Source organism: Phyllostomus discolor, chromosome 8 (assembly GCF_004126475.2).
Source record: "Phyllostomus discolor isolate MPI-MPIP mPhyDis1 chromosome 8, mPhyDis1.pri.v3, whole genome shotgun sequence".
Classification (NCBI taxonomy): domain Eukaryota; kingdom Metazoa; phylum Chordata; class Mammalia; order Chiroptera; family Phyllostomidae; genus Phyllostomus; species Phyllostomus discolor.
The window spans coordinates 39,399,592-39,417,979 of NC_040910.2; the positions used below are offsets into that span (position 1 = coordinate 39,399,592).

The 18,388-nt window shown below is 49.5% G+C and overlaps 1 protein-coding gene, 1 long non-coding RNA gene and 1 other non-coding gene across 3 annotated transcripts; all 3 read right to left on the reverse strand.

Annotated features, from left to right (window-relative positions):
- Positions 1-1,085: 1,085 nt before the first annotated feature.
- Positions 1,086-10,642, reverse strand: EEF2 (eukaryotic translation elongation factor 2). The gene is made up of 15 exons (XM_028520758.2): positions 10,419-10,642; positions 9,260-9,474; positions 8,271-8,452; positions 7,976-8,187; positions 7,273-7,451; positions 6,982-7,087; positions 6,362-6,475; positions 5,978-6,116; positions 5,617-5,812; positions 4,651-4,909; positions 4,105-4,212; positions 3,021-3,374; positions 2,507-2,689; positions 2,290-2,422; positions 1,086-1,790 (listed from the first exon to the last, which is right to left on the reverse strand). The coding sequence occupies exons 1-15, from the start codon at positions 10,419-10,421 to the stop codon at positions 1,597-1,599; spliced, it is 2,577 nt and encodes an 858-aa protein (XP_028376559.1). The 5' UTR covers positions 10,422-10,642; the 3' UTR covers positions 1,086-1,596.
- LOC114504420 lies at positions 7,523-7,587 on the reverse strand. Its single transcript, XR_003685192.1, has one exon. It is a non-coding gene; the product is annotated as a small nucleolar RNA SNORD37 (small nucleolar RNA).
- Positions 10,643-10,789: 147 nt separating the features above from the next.
- On the reverse strand, positions 10,790-18,384 carry LOC118502277. The gene is made up of 3 exons (XR_004904989.1): positions 17,743-18,384; positions 12,875-13,035; positions 10,790-11,463 (listed from the first exon to the last, which is right to left on the reverse strand). It is a non-coding gene; the product is annotated as an uncharacterized LOC118502277 (long non-coding RNA).
- Positions 18,385-18,388: the final 4 nt, after the last annotated feature.

The window sequence follows — 18,388 nt, forward strand, 5'->3', positions numbered from 1 at the left end:
GTTCTCCAAGCCTGCACTAATCAGTATAGCAGCCCCAGCACCATCACACTATGGAAATGTAAAGCGAAACTAAGAATTCAGTTCTTGTTGGTTAACATGGTACAACACACCAAGGTTGAGTGTTTGATCCCTGGTCAGGGAACATACAATGATCAACCAATGAATGCATAAGTAGAACAGCCCTGTCCAATGTGGCTCAGTTGAGTGGGCATCATCCAACAAAGCAAGGGGTCACTGGTTTGATTCCAGGTCAGGGGACAAGCCTTGGGTTGTGGGTTTTGGCCCTTGGCTGGGGCATGTGCAGGAGGCAACCGATGTTTCTCTCCCTCTTTCTGCCTCCCTTCCCCATCTATCTAAAGATAAAATCTTAAAAATAAAAAGTGGAACAGCACATCTGTTTCTCAAAAATCAATGAACAAAAATTTTTTTATATTTCAGACCTTGACTGTACTAGTCCCATTTCAAGTGCTCTCTAGCCTCATGGGGCCAGTGGCTCACCCCTCTGCAGAGTGGACAGGTGAGACTGGCCCACCATCACAGCAGTTCAGTTCCATTAGATGGCCCTAGGTGGTCTGACATTTGGACTGACATTTCAGTTAATTTTTAAAAAAGATTTTACTTGTTTTTAGAAAGAGGGTAAGGGAGAGAAACATTGACATGCAAGGAAACCATTAACAGCCTCTCGAATGTTCCCTACTGGGTACCTGGCTGGTAGCCCAGACATGTGCCCTGACCAGAATTGAACCAGCAACCTTTCAGTTTACAGGCCAGTGCTCAAACCACTAAGCCTTACCAGCCAGAGCTAAAGTTAAACTAAGAAACTTTTACTCACTGATTTTAGATAGAGGGGAGAGGAAAAGAAACATCAATTTTTGGTTCCAATTCTGCATTCACTGGTTACTTCCTGCATGCAGCCCAACAGGGGATTGAACCCACAATATTGGTGTTATCAGGACAGCACTCTAAGCTACTTAGCTATACAACCAGGGCTGCATTAGCTTTTTGTATCATGGTATTACCTTTGGCCGTGTTACGCCCATCCCACCCCGAGTAAACTGAAAAGGAAGTCACATGGACACACACAGTCACCACCATAATCAAATTTATTATTCCAATGGCACTAATACAGCTGGAGGTGCTCATGGTGACATTGCACAAGATTTCCTGCCTTCTAGCTTCTGTCCAAACAGAAATGTCTACCTGCTTGCTCCTTCCCCCATTCTGGGGGAAAATCCACTACGGGCCATTTACCCAAACAAACCTCTTAATGCGTTTAGTTCTTTTTTGGACATTTGAGTTTCCCTCATAAATGGAAAAAAATAAAAGTGTTGAGTGTACCATCCCACCTCCCCCATGAGCCAAATAAGTCCCTGTGGCCAGGGCATTTCTGTTGCTTCTGAAATCTTGAAATAAATATTGAACGAAACAGCATCAAGTGTTCATGTTGAGTGATGGCATGAAGTGGCCCCAGAACCTGCCAGGCGAGCAGCCCTGTGTCTGGACAGTCTTGAGGTGCTGGAGAATGAGGGCTGCTGTGGTTGATCGTGAGCCAGTGTGGGGGGCGGCACCTGGGTGGCAGGCTGCAGGGAGGGCAACCTACAATTTGTCCAGGAAGTTGTCCAGGGCCGGGATGCCTTCCTTTAGGCCTTTGCGCTTGCGTGTCTCGGCCACCACCTGGCTGGGGCGGCTAGTGTTGTCAAAGGGGTCCCCAGGCAGGATCTGCCAGTGGTCAAACACACACTGTGGGAAGGCCTGACCACCTGTGTTGGATCTCAGGTCAGCGGTGAAGCCTGTGAGGAGAAGCAGGTACAGGGCTCACTGGGCAGCCTGGCTTGGTGCCTTGGCCAATCCCTGAAGGTGGGGTCACTCAAACACAGACCAGAAATAGTCCAGACAACCCAAGTCAGATCAGATGTTAAACCACCAACCCTGCTCCTCACCCCAGCCTTAACAAGTGAAGCAATGCTGCCCCAGCTAAGTCCCCACCTGCTCACTCTCAGGATGAGCCTGACCTACTTATTTCTCTGCCAGCCTCAATCTTAAAAGATCTCATTGAGTCACACACCTGAGATACTACTTCCCCCCAAAATTCAGGAATTCAGAGGTCCACGGGAAATGGGCCAAATGTACAGGCATTTCAGAAGGGAAGCAGTTTGCAGGTAATATCCATAGCTCCCATAAGACTCACTTTGGGCCTCGCACGAGGGGGCAATAACTGGACCAGGCTGGCTGCAGTGCCAGTAGGCAGCAGGCAACTGAGAGCTACTTAGGGGACTTAGGGTTACTTACCAAAAGACTCATTAACGGGCAGGTAGGCCTTTACCACAAACATAGGGGTGCCAGCCACCTGGGACTCCTCAAAGACATGGCCCCGCTTTCTGTTCAGGACGCCATAGATACCACCAACCACTTGCTCTGGACACTGTCAGGCAATGAAAGATTATCAGCAGCTGCTAGGCAATACAGGGCTCAGTCGCACCAGGATGGCCAGGCCTACCAAACCTACCTGGATTTCCACAAGGTAAATGGGCTCCATGAGCCGGGGCTGGGCTGTCAGCACACTCGCATATAGGCAGCGCCGGGCTGTGGGGATGATCTGGCCACCTCCACGGTGGATAGCGTCAGCATGCAGTGTCACATCGTGGACATCGAAGCGTACACCCCGCATGTTCTCCTCACACAGTGCCCCCTGCACAGGAAGTGGGCCAAAACCACCATCAAGCTCCTGCCTGTACTGCAGCCCTCCGAGAGCGGCAACACATCAGTCACACAGCCCTGCCTATTCCAGGAACCAAATCTCTGACCACAGGGACCTAGCATGTTGCCTTGCTCAACATTCCCAGGGTATCCTTCCCCGGGAGAGGCAACCACTGGCCTCACTTTGCTAACACAGAAATGGAGACAGGTGACCCTGAGGATCCCCCCACAAGCCTGCACAGTGTTGCCCGGGCCTGTGCCAGGGCCCCACTGACAAACTGAGGCTAATGATTTATCATCTGGACAGCCAAGTGACCCCTCACCTCCTTTGTGGCCCACTGGAAGCCAGCCACTACACTGTCCTTGATCTCGTTGAGGTACTGTACACCCTTGGTGATGTCGGTGAGGATATTGGGCCCAGTGCCATCGGGCCCAAAGCACCAAATCTTGCGGGCCTCAGCCACATCCCATTCATACTTTTCAGCCAGGTATCGGGCCCGCTGCTTGAGCTCCTGGCGGGCTGACACTTCACCCTTGTCAATGTCCTCAGCCAGGCCATCGGGGAAGGGCCGTGCCTTCATGTACAGACGGTTGTGCTTATTGGGAGACTTGGACAGGCAGAGCACATTCGACTCCTCACTGACCGTCTCGCGATAGGAGACAACTGGGTCGGATTTCTGCAAAAGGAGCATGAGGGTCAGAACTGCCGGCAGGAGGTGGTGATCACCCAGGAAAGGGGTCTCCCAAAGAGACTCGATAAACCACTGGCAGTGGGTGTAAACATCACAACCATTGGCTTGATTTGGTGGCACAAAGCCATGTATGTCTAACTTAGGCATAAACACAAGGTGTGCAGCCCTTCCCTCGAAGGGGGCTACCCACTGCCAGTAGGACTAAAAAAATCATTTATCTTGTGAAATTCTATGCAGTATTAACTGGAAAAAAACAACATGCTAATAGCAGACACTGACCTAATTCAATTTTGTCACATTTATGTAACTTTGTTACACAGGAGACATGAAAAAGCCATTAACTGAAAAAAAGAACAGACTTCTATGAGAGAAATGAAAAGTTTAAGAGGCTTAACAAGGAGCAAACACACATAATGAAGGCCAAAAAAAAGAAACTCAAGCTCTGTGAAAAGGCGGAGAATGAAAACCAGAGTGCCAGCAGCTGGGCCTAAGGCCACTAAATGCCTGCTTCTGTATTTAGAGTATTTGGAAAGCAAATTCCTCACACTACAACCTCAACGCTGTTAAGGATGTGTGTGAACTGCTGGTTTCATAGGGAAGCCACCTCATCCGGCAGGCATGAGTGGAGATGGAGGGAATTCTTAGGCCAGCCAGGACATGGGGCCCTGCCATCTCTACATGTCCCCCTACCCTTAGTAATGGGGACATGCCTCACCTTGATAGGAATGCAGGCATGGTCCTCCTCCAGGTCCTTCAGGCAGATCTCCAGGTGCAGCTCACCAGCTCCAGCAATGATGTGCTCCCCTGACTCCTCAATGATGCACTGAAAGGGGCCGCACATTAGCCCCTGGGCGTCGAACTCATAGAACCGCTTGGGGAACCCAGGGAATTGGGAGGGGGAGAGCAGAAGGTCCAAGCATCCCTTCTAGCTGGAGGTTTTGGGGGAAGTTGTCAGGGCCCATGGGAGGAAGCAAGGGGTCCTGGGAAGCTTTTTGCTGGTTCTCAGCATTAACAACCTAAAAAAAAGACCCATAGTCTATAGCCAGCCTATAGAAATCCAAGACCAGCATTCTTGGACACTAAACTGCCATTTAAAAGGGCAGCAACACTATAAGGGAAGTATGCATCTAACACACCTGACTTTACAAACAGTTCCAGTGGGAAATCCCTTTTACAAGTAGCCACCCCATCTTCCCAGCTCAGCCACCAACAAATCAATCCTGCAGGTGATGGTGGTGCCTCCTGCCAGGGTGCTGCCCACCTGCACCATGGGGTCTGACTTGGCCAGTCGCTTTAAACCCTCCACCAGCTTGGGCAGGTCAGCCGGGTTTTTGGCCTCCACAGCAACCCTGACGACAGGGCTCACGCTGAACTTCATCACTCGCATGTTGTGGGCGTGCTCAAAGGTGGTGATGGTGCCTGTTTTCACCAGGAACTGGTCCACACCCACCAATCCCACAATGTTACCGCAAGGCACATCCTCGATGGGCTCCACGTAACGGCCCATCATCAAGATCGTTCTGGAAGAGACACAAAATGCACCGCTGTGATGCCAAGTTCCTGACTGCCTGCAAGACAAGCTCCCTTCTAGAGGGATGTGGCCATCCCTCCTGCATTGAGTGATGGTGCCAACCCCCAGGGTGTCAGGCCTTGGCTCTACACTGTAAACCAACAGATTGTCTCAGTAAGAATCCTAGCTCCTGTATACCCAAGACAGAATGCCACCTGCCATTCCTACACCTCCCCAACGCAAGACTCCACACATCTGACACACAGCTAAGAAAAAGCAGTATGGTGTGAGCAACCACCAGTTCCCGCATAGTCAGGGCCCTGAGGAGCTGGAGACGATGCAAGTTGTCTTCCCCAGATTAGGGTTGGGGTAGGGACTGGCATACAGCTGATTTTTTCTGGGATCGAACCCTACTGTGTTGCGACAAACTCTGCTGCCACTGCCGGGAGTTCAGAAACGTCTGCATCCAACTCAGATCTAGGGCTCTACTCCAAGTCTTAGTTGGGGGAGAAAGAGGAACAGTGCCCTGTTTCCTGGTGTGCCTCATCCAGACAAGCCTCCCTGGGTTGTGAGGACAAAAGGTGGTGGTCGGGGAGCTCAGCACCACGTCCTGGTAGCACTTCACACAACACTCTGAACTCTTACTCCTCCTGCAACTTGGAGCAGGAGAGGGCTGGGACCAGCCTTGGGTCACAAGTGAGCTGCCAAGCACTTCACCTCTGGATTGGCTTCAGGTATAGGTCCTCCTTCTTTCCGGGTGTGTAGTTGGGCCCCATGATTCTGACCTTCAGGCCAGTGGACACCAGCCCTGAGAAGACACGGCCAAAGGCGTAGAACCGGCCTTTGTCGGAGGTCGGCACCATTTTGGAAATGTACATCATAAGTGGCCCTTTGGGGTCACAGCTTTTAATGCCTGAAAAATAAGAAAAGAACCTATCAGAGGAAAAAGGGTGATTCCTTTGGGGGTTCAGCCTTCCAGAATCCTGAAACCCTAGTCTTGGCAATGAGCAGCATTCCAGCCATATGGTCACTGGCTGCTCAGGGCCCTCTCTCTGGGGTTCAGGTGAACCTGACATACCCATGGCTGCCTCGTCGTCGGGGGGCCCCTCATACAAAAGCTCACAGCGGTACTTCTGGGCTGTCACAGGGGAGGGCAGGTGGATGGTGATCATCTGCAGCAGGGCATCACCAGCGGGCAACCAGCGGCGCATCACAGCCTATAGGAAGGGACATGAAAATCAGGAGAGGGCAGCCTGGGGAAACCCTTGACCCTCAGCATCATATGCTCATCAAGGTGGCTCAGATGTCTGGTCCTCTAGAAAGGCCGTGCAAACAGCTGAGGTCTCCTGTCCACCCCTACTGGCAACTGTGCAACAACCGGGAATACTTTCAACAGCAGAGCCAGGCCCACAACTGGCAGGGAGCCCTGACAGGGACTCTTGGGAGGACCCCCTGTACTTGCCTTCAGAAGTGGTTTGCCTTCTTTGTCCTTATCTTCACTATCCAACTTGATGTCCAGTTTTTCAATCAGTTTTGCTGTCTCCTCTTTGTTGAAAGTCATGATAGCATCAAACACCTAACGTGGGGGCAGGGGGACGGCAGAATGGGTTTTGGAACATGATGGGAAGCCTAAGGCCATGCAGAGCAGAGAGCCACGAGGCCACAAAAATCCCCACCTTACCACAAAAGACTTGACCCCAAATGAAAATCTTGGAGATACCTCCCACTAAAACTAAAAAAAAAAAAGCCTATTTTGACTTATTGACCACAAACAAGTTGTAATACACAGTCACTTAACTCAAAAACAGACAATGCAAAGCCCAGACCTTCCTGACTCAGCTCGCCTAACCCACCTCAGCCTGGGATGCCGATCCCCCCTACCGTATGGCCCTGCTTATCTTGTCAGTTGTAAAGGTGAAGCCCTAAGGACCTCACCCTCACTGTTGTGCTGTCTCATCCTCCTCGCAGCAGTCTCCTTGAACCTGGCCATGCCCAGCCCCACTGTATCTTGCCACAAATGACAGTGGGTCAGGCTGTGGGTCTTCCCAGAGGACACACATCCAAAAGGTACATGCAGCTCACCTTGAAGATAGGGTCCAGGATAAGTTGGCAGAATGTCCGTGGCAGCTTCTTGCCATCAGGGCTGGTGGCAGACTTGCTGAATTTACCATTGGCTGGATCAAAGTACCTGGTGAAGACCCAACCCAACCAGGTTATGGAGAACCACAGTGACCTGGGTAGGCCACAGTAACATGCCTAGGCAGACTGACCCCACAGACACTTGGTAGTCCCAAGCCACATCATCAACTCCAAGTCCCCACCCACATTGCAGATTTGTTGCAGGAGGTCCTACTCCCACCCTGCAGGACTCACCGGTCACCCCACAGCTTCTTCATCATGTCCTCTACTTTCTTGGCCCGCTCAGCAGGCCCCAGCTGGCCCTCACCCTTGGCAGTAAATTTGGCCACATACATCTCTGCAAACTGCTTCAGGGTGAAGGCCCAACCATGGAGACCAGACCCAAAGCCAACAGTCCCAAGGACAGGGTCAATCTGAGAACAAAAGAAAACTATCAATGGGGACACGCAAAAAGTGCAGCTACCAAATCTCTGGGTGCTGTGGGCCTCAGACATCAGATTTCTTCAACTGCTTTCAGGTCAAAGTGAAGAAATTTTAGTCATCATGTACAAGACGCCCAATTCTGCCTCCATCCCCTCCATGAGCAAGGCAGGAAGAATAAGCAATAATCCAGAGAACATTGACCCTACCCCCAGCCTGTTTCAGCAGGCAGAGTACTCCCTACCCCATAGCCCCCTAAAAAGAACTAGATAAAATTGGTTCCAAAGACATTCCAGCCCCCTTGCCACCTCAACATTCCTGAAAAACCTACTTTCAAGTGGTCCAAGAAGCCCCAGGGGACCCAATGTGTGGTCCCTCAGGGCAGCCCCCCCAGGAGGTCACAGACTTTCCAGTCTGTGGGAAGAACACAGCTCACCCAGAGGGCAGGATAGGGGGATGCAATAGAGTAGACAGGAGCTTGTCAAGGGACCCCGACTACAGCTGGCAGGCAACATACCATGATGTTCCCCATAGGACCACTCTCGCCCTCTCCGTAGGTGGAAATGATGACGTTGACGTTCTCCACAATGCGCTGGAAGGTCTGATAGAGCTCCTCAGGCTCCAGCTGCAGTTCAAGCAGAGCCCGGTCCATCTTGTTCATCATCAGCACAGGCTTGATGCGCTCCGCAATAGCCTGCCTCAGCACTGTCTCTGTCTGCACACACACGCCTGGAGTAAACAGAGGACTTTCATCAGCTGGAGGGAGGACACCCCCAGGTTCCAAACCAGGCGTAAGGAAACCTGCTGCTTACCAGATACACAGTCCACTACCACCAAGGCACCATCAGTGACACGGAGGGCAGCTGTCACCTCTGAAGAAAAGTCCACGTGCCCAGGGGAATCAATGAGATTGATAAGGAAACCAGAACCATCCTTGCTCTGCTTGATGAAGTTCAAGTCATTTTCTGAGAGCTCGTAGAAAAGGGAGATGGCCCTAAAAAGATTAGTACAGGTTGGCTGAATGAAAGACACACCTGTCCTGGTCTCCTAGTCTGCTGTGTCCTCCTGGGATTCCTGCCCAAAGGGCATCAGGATAGATGCCTATAACCCCTAAGCAAGGGGGTGATGATATGGTAAAAAGACCCACAGCCCAGACTAGACACTGCACCGTTTCCTCTCCCTGAATTGCTCATCCCTAGAGACAGACTTCAGACTACCCATACAAGGGCCGTCCCACCCAGAAGCCTCTCCACCTTCCACGTACCAGCTGTAAAGGCCCACCTGTCCAGCCCCCCACCCTGGATCCACCCAAGCTCAATACACCTGATTTCAAATAGCAACTATATGACCAGAAAGCCAGAAGACTACCTTCCCCGCCCTCACCAGCTGAAATCAGTCTCAGAGCAGATGAGCAAGGAGAAGCTGACAAATTCCCAACTGAAAACAAACAGCAACTTCCGATCACTTCGCTTTGGGTTCTTACCCCCATTGACAACTAAAAGTCAGGAAACTGTCATCGGAAGATCACCCTGTGCATGTTAAGAGCACCCTCCCAGACATTGCCAAAAGCCTTTTCCACCCTGGAATGGGTTATCTCTAGGTTAAGCCTCCATCACCATGCGTCTCCCAATACCTGCAGAGCTTCCTATCTCACCAGACAGAACCACATCCTCTCAGGGCTCAAAAACAGAGACTCCCCTCCAGAATCCCCTCATGAAAGTTGAGTCTGCAGTCCATCTCTACGCCAGACTCCAGGGAGCACCTCCCCCTACTAGTTCAAAGAGCACTAGGGCTTGCTCACGTTGATTTGATGGTGATGCAACGTTCCTGCTCGTCCTTCCGAGTGTCAGTGAAGCGGGTCTCGCCAGCCCGGGCAGAGGCAATGATACCAGCCTTACACACCAGGGAGTCAGTCAGTGTGGACTTGCCATGGTCCACGTGGGCGATGACTGACATGTTCCGGATGTTGGCTTTCTTGTCCATGATGGCCCGGATCTGATCTACTGTGAAGTTCACCTGGGTGGGAGAGGGGGGTTTGAGGTTCAGGAGGGACCAGGCCTTCAAGAACTGGTTTGGCACTGTGACTTCAACTGCCAGCACCACCACCTGGACTGGGCTGATCCTGGGGCAGCTCCCCATCTTTCTGCTAATACCTCTTTAAAAATGCCACTTGCCCCACCTCTCAAAACCCATACTTTTAGTTGTCATTCAGAAATGACAACCCATTTCCTGCAGACGAGAAACGTGAGCGCTCAGCTTAACAACACGGAAGGCATAAAACTCCCTCCAACCCCCCTCCCTGTTGCCACTAGAATATTGCATGATTTGCCCAAGCAAACAGCCCCTTTAAAACCCAAGGTCACCCCTCCACCTGGGCAGGAAGACAGGGCCACCCAACCCTTGAAAGTCCTAAATGTGTCATCCGGACTAGTGGAAAGCCTGCGTGGTGCAAACGTCCACGTCGTGGCTCCAAGGGCCAGCTTTTCGAAATTGGGAGATACGATAAACAAGAAGCCAGACAACCCTTAGAAAGAGTGCTTGTGGACTGGGCTTTACTCGTTTTGCCACTTCCCTATCGCCATGGCCCCTAACAGAAAATCAAATCCAAACTCCGGGCCAGTGGGTTACGTAAGGCAGCTCCCCCTCTCCCCACTGCTATGGCGGCACCCACTGTTATACCGTCTGCCACATCATCATACTCCCCAACCCCGCCTCCTCCCCAGCTCCAGCGGGGTCCGGGGGGCCGCAAGGCGGCAGCGCCCCCGGAAGCGGAGAAAGAGCTCAGCGAACACCATGGCGCAGACATGGCGGCCGCCGCTTTCCCAGCCACAGGCCCGCCAGCCCGGCCACCGCCAAGTCTCGTTCCTATAGAAGAGGCTGTAGCACTCCAGGCCTGTCAGCGCCAGCCCCGCAGAGACCCCGCCACCGTCCCAGGCCACCAGCATGACGATACTGCTTACCATGGTGGCGGATGGCGATGGATTCTCCCAGGGAGATCCGAGTGAAAGGATTCAAGCCCAGGATGCGGCGACAAGGGCGGAAGAGGACGCTGACGTCAACACCCGACATTTTATAGACCAACGCCGGTTGGGCGGATCATATGACCGCGCAGCAGGGGCGGGGCGAAGCGTCGCCGCGCGCAGGCGCTTGGGCTTGCTCTCCCAGTTAACTCTTTAGGCGCCGGCGGAGCTGCTCGGGGATATAGACAGAATAGGCGTTCTGCACCTGGATTTCCGCGTGTCAGGGGTCGGCCCGCTATCTAGGTGCACGACTCTGACATGCAATACTCAGGTTCACAAAACGAGGAGCGCCGTTTTAGCTGAGAATATTAATCATAACAACTACACCAGTTTGCAAAATGCCAAGCACATTAAAAAGCACATTACAATGTAGATTATCGGAACCAATTTTCTGGTTTTGATATTATATATGATACCACTGGGAGAAGCTGGGGAAAAAGTACTCGGGGCCCCTCCGTAGTATTTTTGGAACTACCTGTCTATAATTACTTTAAATAATATTTTTTAAAGCAGCTGCTCATTACTCATTTCCACAAAGAGCTTGAGTACCCACTAAGAACAAAGCATTGAAATAGGTGCATATATACCTATGCTAGAGGTGAATATATCGGTGAACAAAACATCTTTCTAGTTCCACCACTTTACATGTTCTTACACTAGTTATTCGGATTTCTCCGTGCCTCAGTTTCATCATCTGCACAATGGAAGTACAGTGAGCAATACCACTTAATTGTTTGGGGAGAGTAAAATGAGCTAAATGCAGGTAAAGAGATGAGCGCCATGCCTGACTCAGTTCTTAATATACGTCAGCTATTTTAATTAGCTACTATTGCTATTGATAAGACATTTACTTCAGGGGCTGGTTTACCAAACCTCAGGCACAAGAAGCGCTTTCTTTCGGGCAGCGCAACTTCTCTGTCCATTTCACTTCCTCTCCAGGGGGAGGCGCAAGAAGACTGTTTTGCATTTGTATCCCGATCTGACCCTGAGAAACGATTGTATTTTAGATCTTTGGCTGGAGGGAACGAATAGCATTCAATTCCGTTATCTTTATTCTTTGTAAAGAACTCAGCTCAAGCCTGGTACTCAGTAGATGTTCAGTAAATACTTCTTACATCAATAAATGATATTCTCATCAGCTCAAGTAAACCTCTATGGGTGAACCTTCCCCTAAATTCACTCTGTCAAAAGGAGAGGGACTGCAGTGCTTTTCCTTAGCTGCAAAAAGGGGGAGACGTGCGTCAGCAAAAGAAAAAAGAAAAAAAAAAGATGCAAATTCGGGTGTGGACACTATAATAAACCTCTGCATTCCTCCCACTCCTCCGCCCTCGAAAATGCTTTGCACATTTTGCTTTTTAAAGTGATGTCCCAGCCCTGATTTCCTTTAATTAAGGCTTGTACCCTGATCCCTGTGATTCAGTTGGTTGAGCATCCTCCAGCAAAGCAAAAGGTCGCCGGTTCCATTCCAGGTCAGGGCACATGTCTGCCTCATAGGAGAGGCAACAGATCGGTGTTTCTCTCTCACATCGATGTTTCTCTCCCTCTCTTTCTCCCTCTCTTCCCCTCTCTCTAAAAATAAATAAAATCTTAAAAAAAAAAAAGATTGCTGTCTTCATCCTGCAATTAATACAGAGGGAACCATTTCAGGAGCTTCTCAATGAGGGTTGTTTTTTTTTTTTTTTTTAGGCTGAGTGGCAAAAGGAGTGGCAGCAGATGTCAACTCCACGGACACAATCTGCGGTCTTTATTTATTTATTTCTATTGACTGATTTTGAGAGAAAGAGAGAGGTTGATTTGTTGTTACACTTATGCATTCATTGATTTAATGTGGCCTGACCTGGTATCCACCTGCATCCTTGGCGAATGGGGAAGATGCTCTAACCAACTGAACTACCAGCCACGACCATAATCTGGGGTCTTTAAACACCTACACCTGTGTTCCTAAAAATTTTTTTGTGTTAATTTTACAAGGTAAGCACATGTGCCATTTGATCAGTTTTCAGCAATAGGTATCCAGTTTCCCACTTAGTAAATTTCTTTCATCTTAAAATTATTTTCAATCTTTAAATGCACTGAGCACCTACTGTGTGTGCTGGATTCCGTATTAGGCACTTCCCAGCAAAGGGAAGGGGAGGGGAGGGGAAGGGAGGGGAGGGGAAGGGAGGGGAAGGGAGGGGAAGGGAGGGGAAGGGAGGGAAGGGGGAAAGGAAGGGGGAAGGGAGGGGGGAAGGGAGGGGAAGGGAAAAAAAGAGAAGAGGTTTCCATTAAGAGGAGGTTGAATTTCCTCTCAAACAGATAGATTACCTACTGAGAACATTTTAGTGTAAGTTGCAGAAGCCGGCGGAATTTTAGGGGGAATAGGGAAATTTAAGTTTTGCCCCACCACACACAATTACCCTTCACGGAGAGGTGTTCAGGCCCACTGCCACAGGGAAGCAGCCAGATGTTGGCTGAGGACCTCTCCTCACCGCCATCCCCAGACCTACATTAGGCAGAAGCCTGGGGAAGGCGTGGTACTTCAGCAGAGTGCAAAAGCAGCCACAGCCTGGTTCAGGGTCTGCAATAATAAATACAGGCGGGGTGACAGGGTGCGGTGATGAGAAGGGCGGGGAAGAACCCAGCAGAAAAGTGACCTCTGCAGGGAGGCTCCGTTGCGCATGTGCTTCCTGCAGCGCAGGGAGGGCTCAGAAGCTGCTACAGTGGCCCCTACTGACCAGCTTCAGTCACTGCAGCCTCCTGGATTAGTTGCGACCACCACCCTTTCAATCAATTTACTTAAACCTCCCTACACCGTGGGCTTTGGGTGGGCTTATTTATGCAGGAGAAAACTGGGGCCCAGGGAAGTTATGTGATTTTCCCAAGGCTACCCAGCTAAGAAGATCCAGAAACCAGTGACTCAAAAAGGCATGGTTTAGGGGTAATATGTACAGTGGAATTTATTCAGCATTGAAAAAGAGAAATTCTGACATGCTACAACATGGATGAACCTTGACGTAATGCCCAATGAAATAAGCCAGTCACAGAAGGACAAGTACTGTGTGATTCAACTTATAAGTGGTCCCTAGAGGAGTCAAATTCAGGAGACAGAAAGTAGATGGTGCATGCCAGAGGCTGGAGGAGGAGGAATGCGCAGTTAATCTTTAATGGGGACAGTTTCAGTTTGGGAAGATGAGTGAGTTCTGGAAGATGAGAAAGTGGAGACAGTTGCACAAAAATTTGAATGTACTTAATACACTAATACACTTAAGTTTACACTTAAGTTTAAGTGTAAACTTAAAATGGTTAAAATGAAAACTTCTATGTTAAATATATTTTACCAGAATAAAAAGGGCATGGTTTAATCAGGGAGTAACTCTGCCTCATTGCTAGTTCCTACATGTATTTCTGACTTGGTTGACCCAAACCAGACTACCTGAGTTTAAATTCTAGCTCTTCCCTCACTGGCTGTGTGACCTTGGGCAAGTTATATAACCTTTATAGCCTCAGATTCTGCGTTTAAAATATTCAAGAGAAAGCCACAAGCCCAAAATGGTGTCAGTCATGCTAAAAGCTCATGATGCCAAATCTAGATTTAATACCTGATCTAATTGAGTTTCAGCCTTTCCCAGAAATGTAATTTTAATCAACCAGCCTGGAATTTCCTGGTCAAGCACTATAAGGTAATCTTTCATGAGCCCTCTCCACCCCACATAGAAAGAAGAGGCAGTCTGCATGGTAAAAGCGCTTCCCCTTTTCTTCTCCCTCCAAAAAATGTCCCAGCCCAAAATAATCCTTCATTTTCTTTTGTCAATATCCCTTGCTCCATCCTTCTTCCTATAAAACTTTCCATTTAAAAATTTTCTATTTATTTGTTTTAGAGAGGAAGGGAGGGAGGGGGGAGAGAGAGATTAATTTCTTGTTCCAATTATTTCATACATTTATTGGTTGATTCTTCTAGGGGTCCTGGCCAGAGATTAAATTCACAATCTTGGTGTATCTGGACAATGCTCTAACCAATTGAGTTACCTGGCCAGGGCAAAACCTTCCATTTTGTACATCAACCCCAAAGCACCCTTTAAAGCACCCTTTTACTTGCTAAATGGGGTGCTACCTGATTCATGAATCACTTAATAGAGCCAATTTGGACTTCGAATTTACTTAGTTGAATTCTACGTTTTAACAAAAATACTGAATAATACTTTCCCCTGTGCATATGAGAGCATATGAGTGGAGATCCCAATAAAAAGAATCCCTAATGCATCCTGCTGTAAGCCTTGCCCTACATCAATGGATCTCACCTGGGAGTCCCTCTGCCCCCAGTACACACTGGGTGGTGTCTGGGGAAATCTGTGGTTGTCGCAGAGGGAGTACTCCTGTTACGGAGTGCACGGAAATCAGAGATGCTCCTCAACACCCTACAGTGCCTGGGCCGCCCACCCCTCACAGAGAATAATCCTGCCCTGAATGTCCATGGTGCTGAGGTTGAGAAAAAACCCGTATGTGTTTTTTGTTTTTTGTTTTAAATAATATGCCCATGCTGGAGGGTATGGTTCAGTGGATGGAACATCAGGCTGCAAACCAAGAGGTCACCAGTTTGATTTCCAGTTGGGCACATGCCTGGGTTGCAGGCCAAGTTCCCAGCTGAGGGCATGTGAGAGGCAATCGGTCTATGTTTCTCTCACATATCAATGTTTTTCTATCTCTCTTTCTCTTTCTCCCTCCCTTCCCTTCTCTCTAGAAACAAATATTTTTAAAAATAAAAACAAATAAAATAATATGCTCAAAATTTTGACAGTGTGGATAGTATTCATTCATCCAACACATTTAATGTGCACCTCCTGTCTGCTGCCACACATTGACTGAGGTGCTAGAGACACAGGACAAGCTTCTCTATCCTGCTAGAGGCAGGACCATGCCTGGAGAGTTGGAGAAATAGGAAGGATGCCCCTGAAGTTGCAGAGTGGGAGCGGCAGAGTAAGCAAGGGCAGAGAGGGACACGGGCATGAGTTGTAGAAACTGCGGGCTTTGGGAAGACTTTGGCTTTTACCCCAGGGAGGTCAGACCTGTAGGGGTGTGGTTAGAGGAGGGGCAGGCAGGACCTAAGGTGCTCCCAGGCACCCTCTGGTGGCTGTTTCTAAGACAGTCTGTGGGGCAAGTACAGAGGGGACTGTGCTGGTCCATGTGGGAGATAACGGGAGCTGGACCCAGGTGGCCCTCATGGAGCAAGTAAGAAGTGGGCTGATTTCCAACAGATTTTGGACCATGGAACAGACAGGTTTGGCTGATGTGTTGGATGTGAGGGATGAGAGGAGAAGTCTAAGCCGACTTCAAGATTTTGGTCCAAAGAAGGTGAGGGATGGAGCTTCCATCAGCTGAGATGGCGAAAGGAGCAGGTTTGGTGGGGAAGATGGAAAAAACGCTCAGCATTAGCATGAAGAGTGTGAGACAGGGTGAAGAGCCCACATGCAGATGCAAGGGCAGCTGGACACGGAATCCAGAGCTGACAGGGAGGCCAGGTGCTGCAGGGATAGATTTCTCAGTCATGTTAGGATTGCAGGAGGTGGAACACATGTTGCAGGAGTCTATTTACATGAAATGTGCAGAACAGGCAAATCCTTAGAGACGGTGGATTTGTGGTTGCCAGGAGCTGGGGAGGAGGTTAGAGAGTTACTGCTAGGGGGGATGGTGTTTCTTTTTAGGGTGATTAAAATTAGAATGTAATGCCCTAACCAGTGTGGCTCAGTTGCTTGGACGTTGTCCCACAAAGTAAAAGGCTGCAGGTTTGATTCCCAGTCAGGGATTATGCCTGGGTTGCGGGTTCTATCCTAAGCAAGGCATGCCCAAGAAGCAACCAACTGATTTCCTCTCTCACATGTTTCTCACCCTATCTTTCTCCCTCCCCTCCTCTCTCTCTAAAAATAAATATATAAAATAAAATAAAAATAAAATTAAAATAAAATAAAAACATAAAATGTTTAAAAATTCAAATGTGGTCCTATCAAAATTCTTTACGTGAATATTAAATTAAAACAAACCTCTTGGCCATGGCTGGTGCGGCTCAGTGGACTGAGCGCAGGCTGCAGACCCGGGGGTTACCAGTTCGATTCTTAGTCAGGGCACATGCCTGGGTTGAGGGCCAGGTTAAGGGGTGCTTGAGGGGCAACCACACACTGATATTTCTCTCCTTCTCTTCCCCTCTCTCTAAAAACAAATAGGTAAAATCTTTTAGCCTGGCTGGTGTAGCTCAGTGGATTAAGCTCGGGCTGCAAACCAAAGGATCACTGGTTCGATTCCCAGTTAGGGCACATGCCTGGGTTGCAGGCCAGGTCCCCAGTGGGGGACGCGTGAGAGGCAACCACACATTGATGTTTCTCTCCCTCTCTTTCTCCTTCCCTGTCCTCTCTCTAAAAATAAATAAAATGTTTTTTAAAATCTTTTAAAAACACACATACACACAAAACAAACCTCTTGCCCTTGCCAGTGTGGCTCAGTTGTTTGGAGTATTGTCACATAACCAAAAGGTTGCAAGTTCCATTCCCAGTCAGGGGACATATCTAGGTTGCAGGTTCAATCCCTGGTTGGGGTGAGTACTGGAGGCAACCAATTGATGTTTCTCACATCGATGTTTTTCTCTCTCCTTTCCTCTTTCTCCGAAAGCAATGAGGTGGGGGCAGGGAGGTGTAAGGGGACTAAATATAACAGAAAATACAATAAAGATTAAATTTTTAAAAAAGCAATAAAGGTGTTTTGGATATTTAAATTGGTGGACAGTTAAGTAAAATAGATTGCCCTCCCTAATGTGGGTGGGCCTCATCTAATCAGTTGAAGGCCTCAAATCAAAAAGACTGACTTCTTCCAGCAAGATGAAACTCTGCTAGCAGATGGCCTTCAGACTTGAACTGCAACTTCAGCTGTTCCCTGGGTTTGCATATGCAGGTGCTTGTCTTTTTATGCACTTGTTCTAGCAAACTTGGCAAGTCACTTAACCACCCAAGACCTGTTTTCTCACATGTAAATTGGAACCAAGAATAGTACCTATTTTGGGGGGTTCGCTGGCGCGAGAGTGAAATGATAACATGTTAAGTGCTTAAAACAGGGCATGACACTTATTATTAGCTAGTATTATTATCATCACTCTTACTGTTATTTCCTTGGGAAGTGGAATTGGTGGGTTAAAAGTTGACATCCTTTTTCTAAAAGGCAATCAACCCAGCCATTTTCTTCACCATCTCCTTTAAATATTTTCTATATATCTTTGTCATTTAAAAAAAGAAAAGCTTATCACCTGGAACAGGTAGAAAGTCTGAGCTCCGCTGCCTGTGGGCAGTGGGGAGCCACAGAGAGCTCTTGAGCAGGACTAGGTTCCCGTTATTGAAGATTCCAAAGGGTTACTGCGGCTGAGAAGACAGCGGCGGGGTGGAGGGCGTCGCACGCAGGGTTGAGGGATGCGGGAGCTCCGGAGGTCCCACATTTCTCTGCATGGGGCCAGCCAGTGGGTGCAAAGCTCGATCTCTCTGCCGCGTCAGGACCCGGATGTGCAGTGCGCGGGGCTCACGGCCCGCCAAAGCAGCACCGCGCCTCGCTGCAAGGCGCCACACTGCACTCACTGGCGGCCGCTGTGCTGGGTTAACCGGCTCCGCCCCCTACGCTGCCCACCGGGCATCCTAGAACGCATTTGGCGAGTGCCTCACCTAAGGGGCCGCGGCGCTCGGAAGCAATGTGGTCGCCGCCCCGCTCCTTCCCTCCCACCCTATACAGAACCCAGCACTCGTCCCCACTAGTTCTAGGCTCATACCTCTTTAAGAAGCTGGATGAGACCAGGGGTGGGCGTGGTGGCCGCTAGCGAAAGGGGGCACTGTCGGGCCGCCCAGATTGGCCCAAGGCCCGGGCGGCGGCTAGGCGCCTGCGCAGTACTCAGCAGCGCGCGCTGT

Bases quoted from the DNA above. Each gene is read 5' to 3' on its own strand.
- EEF2 (XM_028520758.2), bottom strand. The intron at 6,117-6,361 runs GCAAGTACAGGG...CCCTTCCTATAG, and splicing joins AAGGCAAACCACTTCTGAAG to GCTGTGATGCGCCGCTGGTT. The intron at 1,791-2,289 runs GTAAGTAACCCT...TTCTCCTCACAG, and splicing joins GCCCGTTAATGAGTCTTTTG to GCTTCACCGCTGACCTGAGA.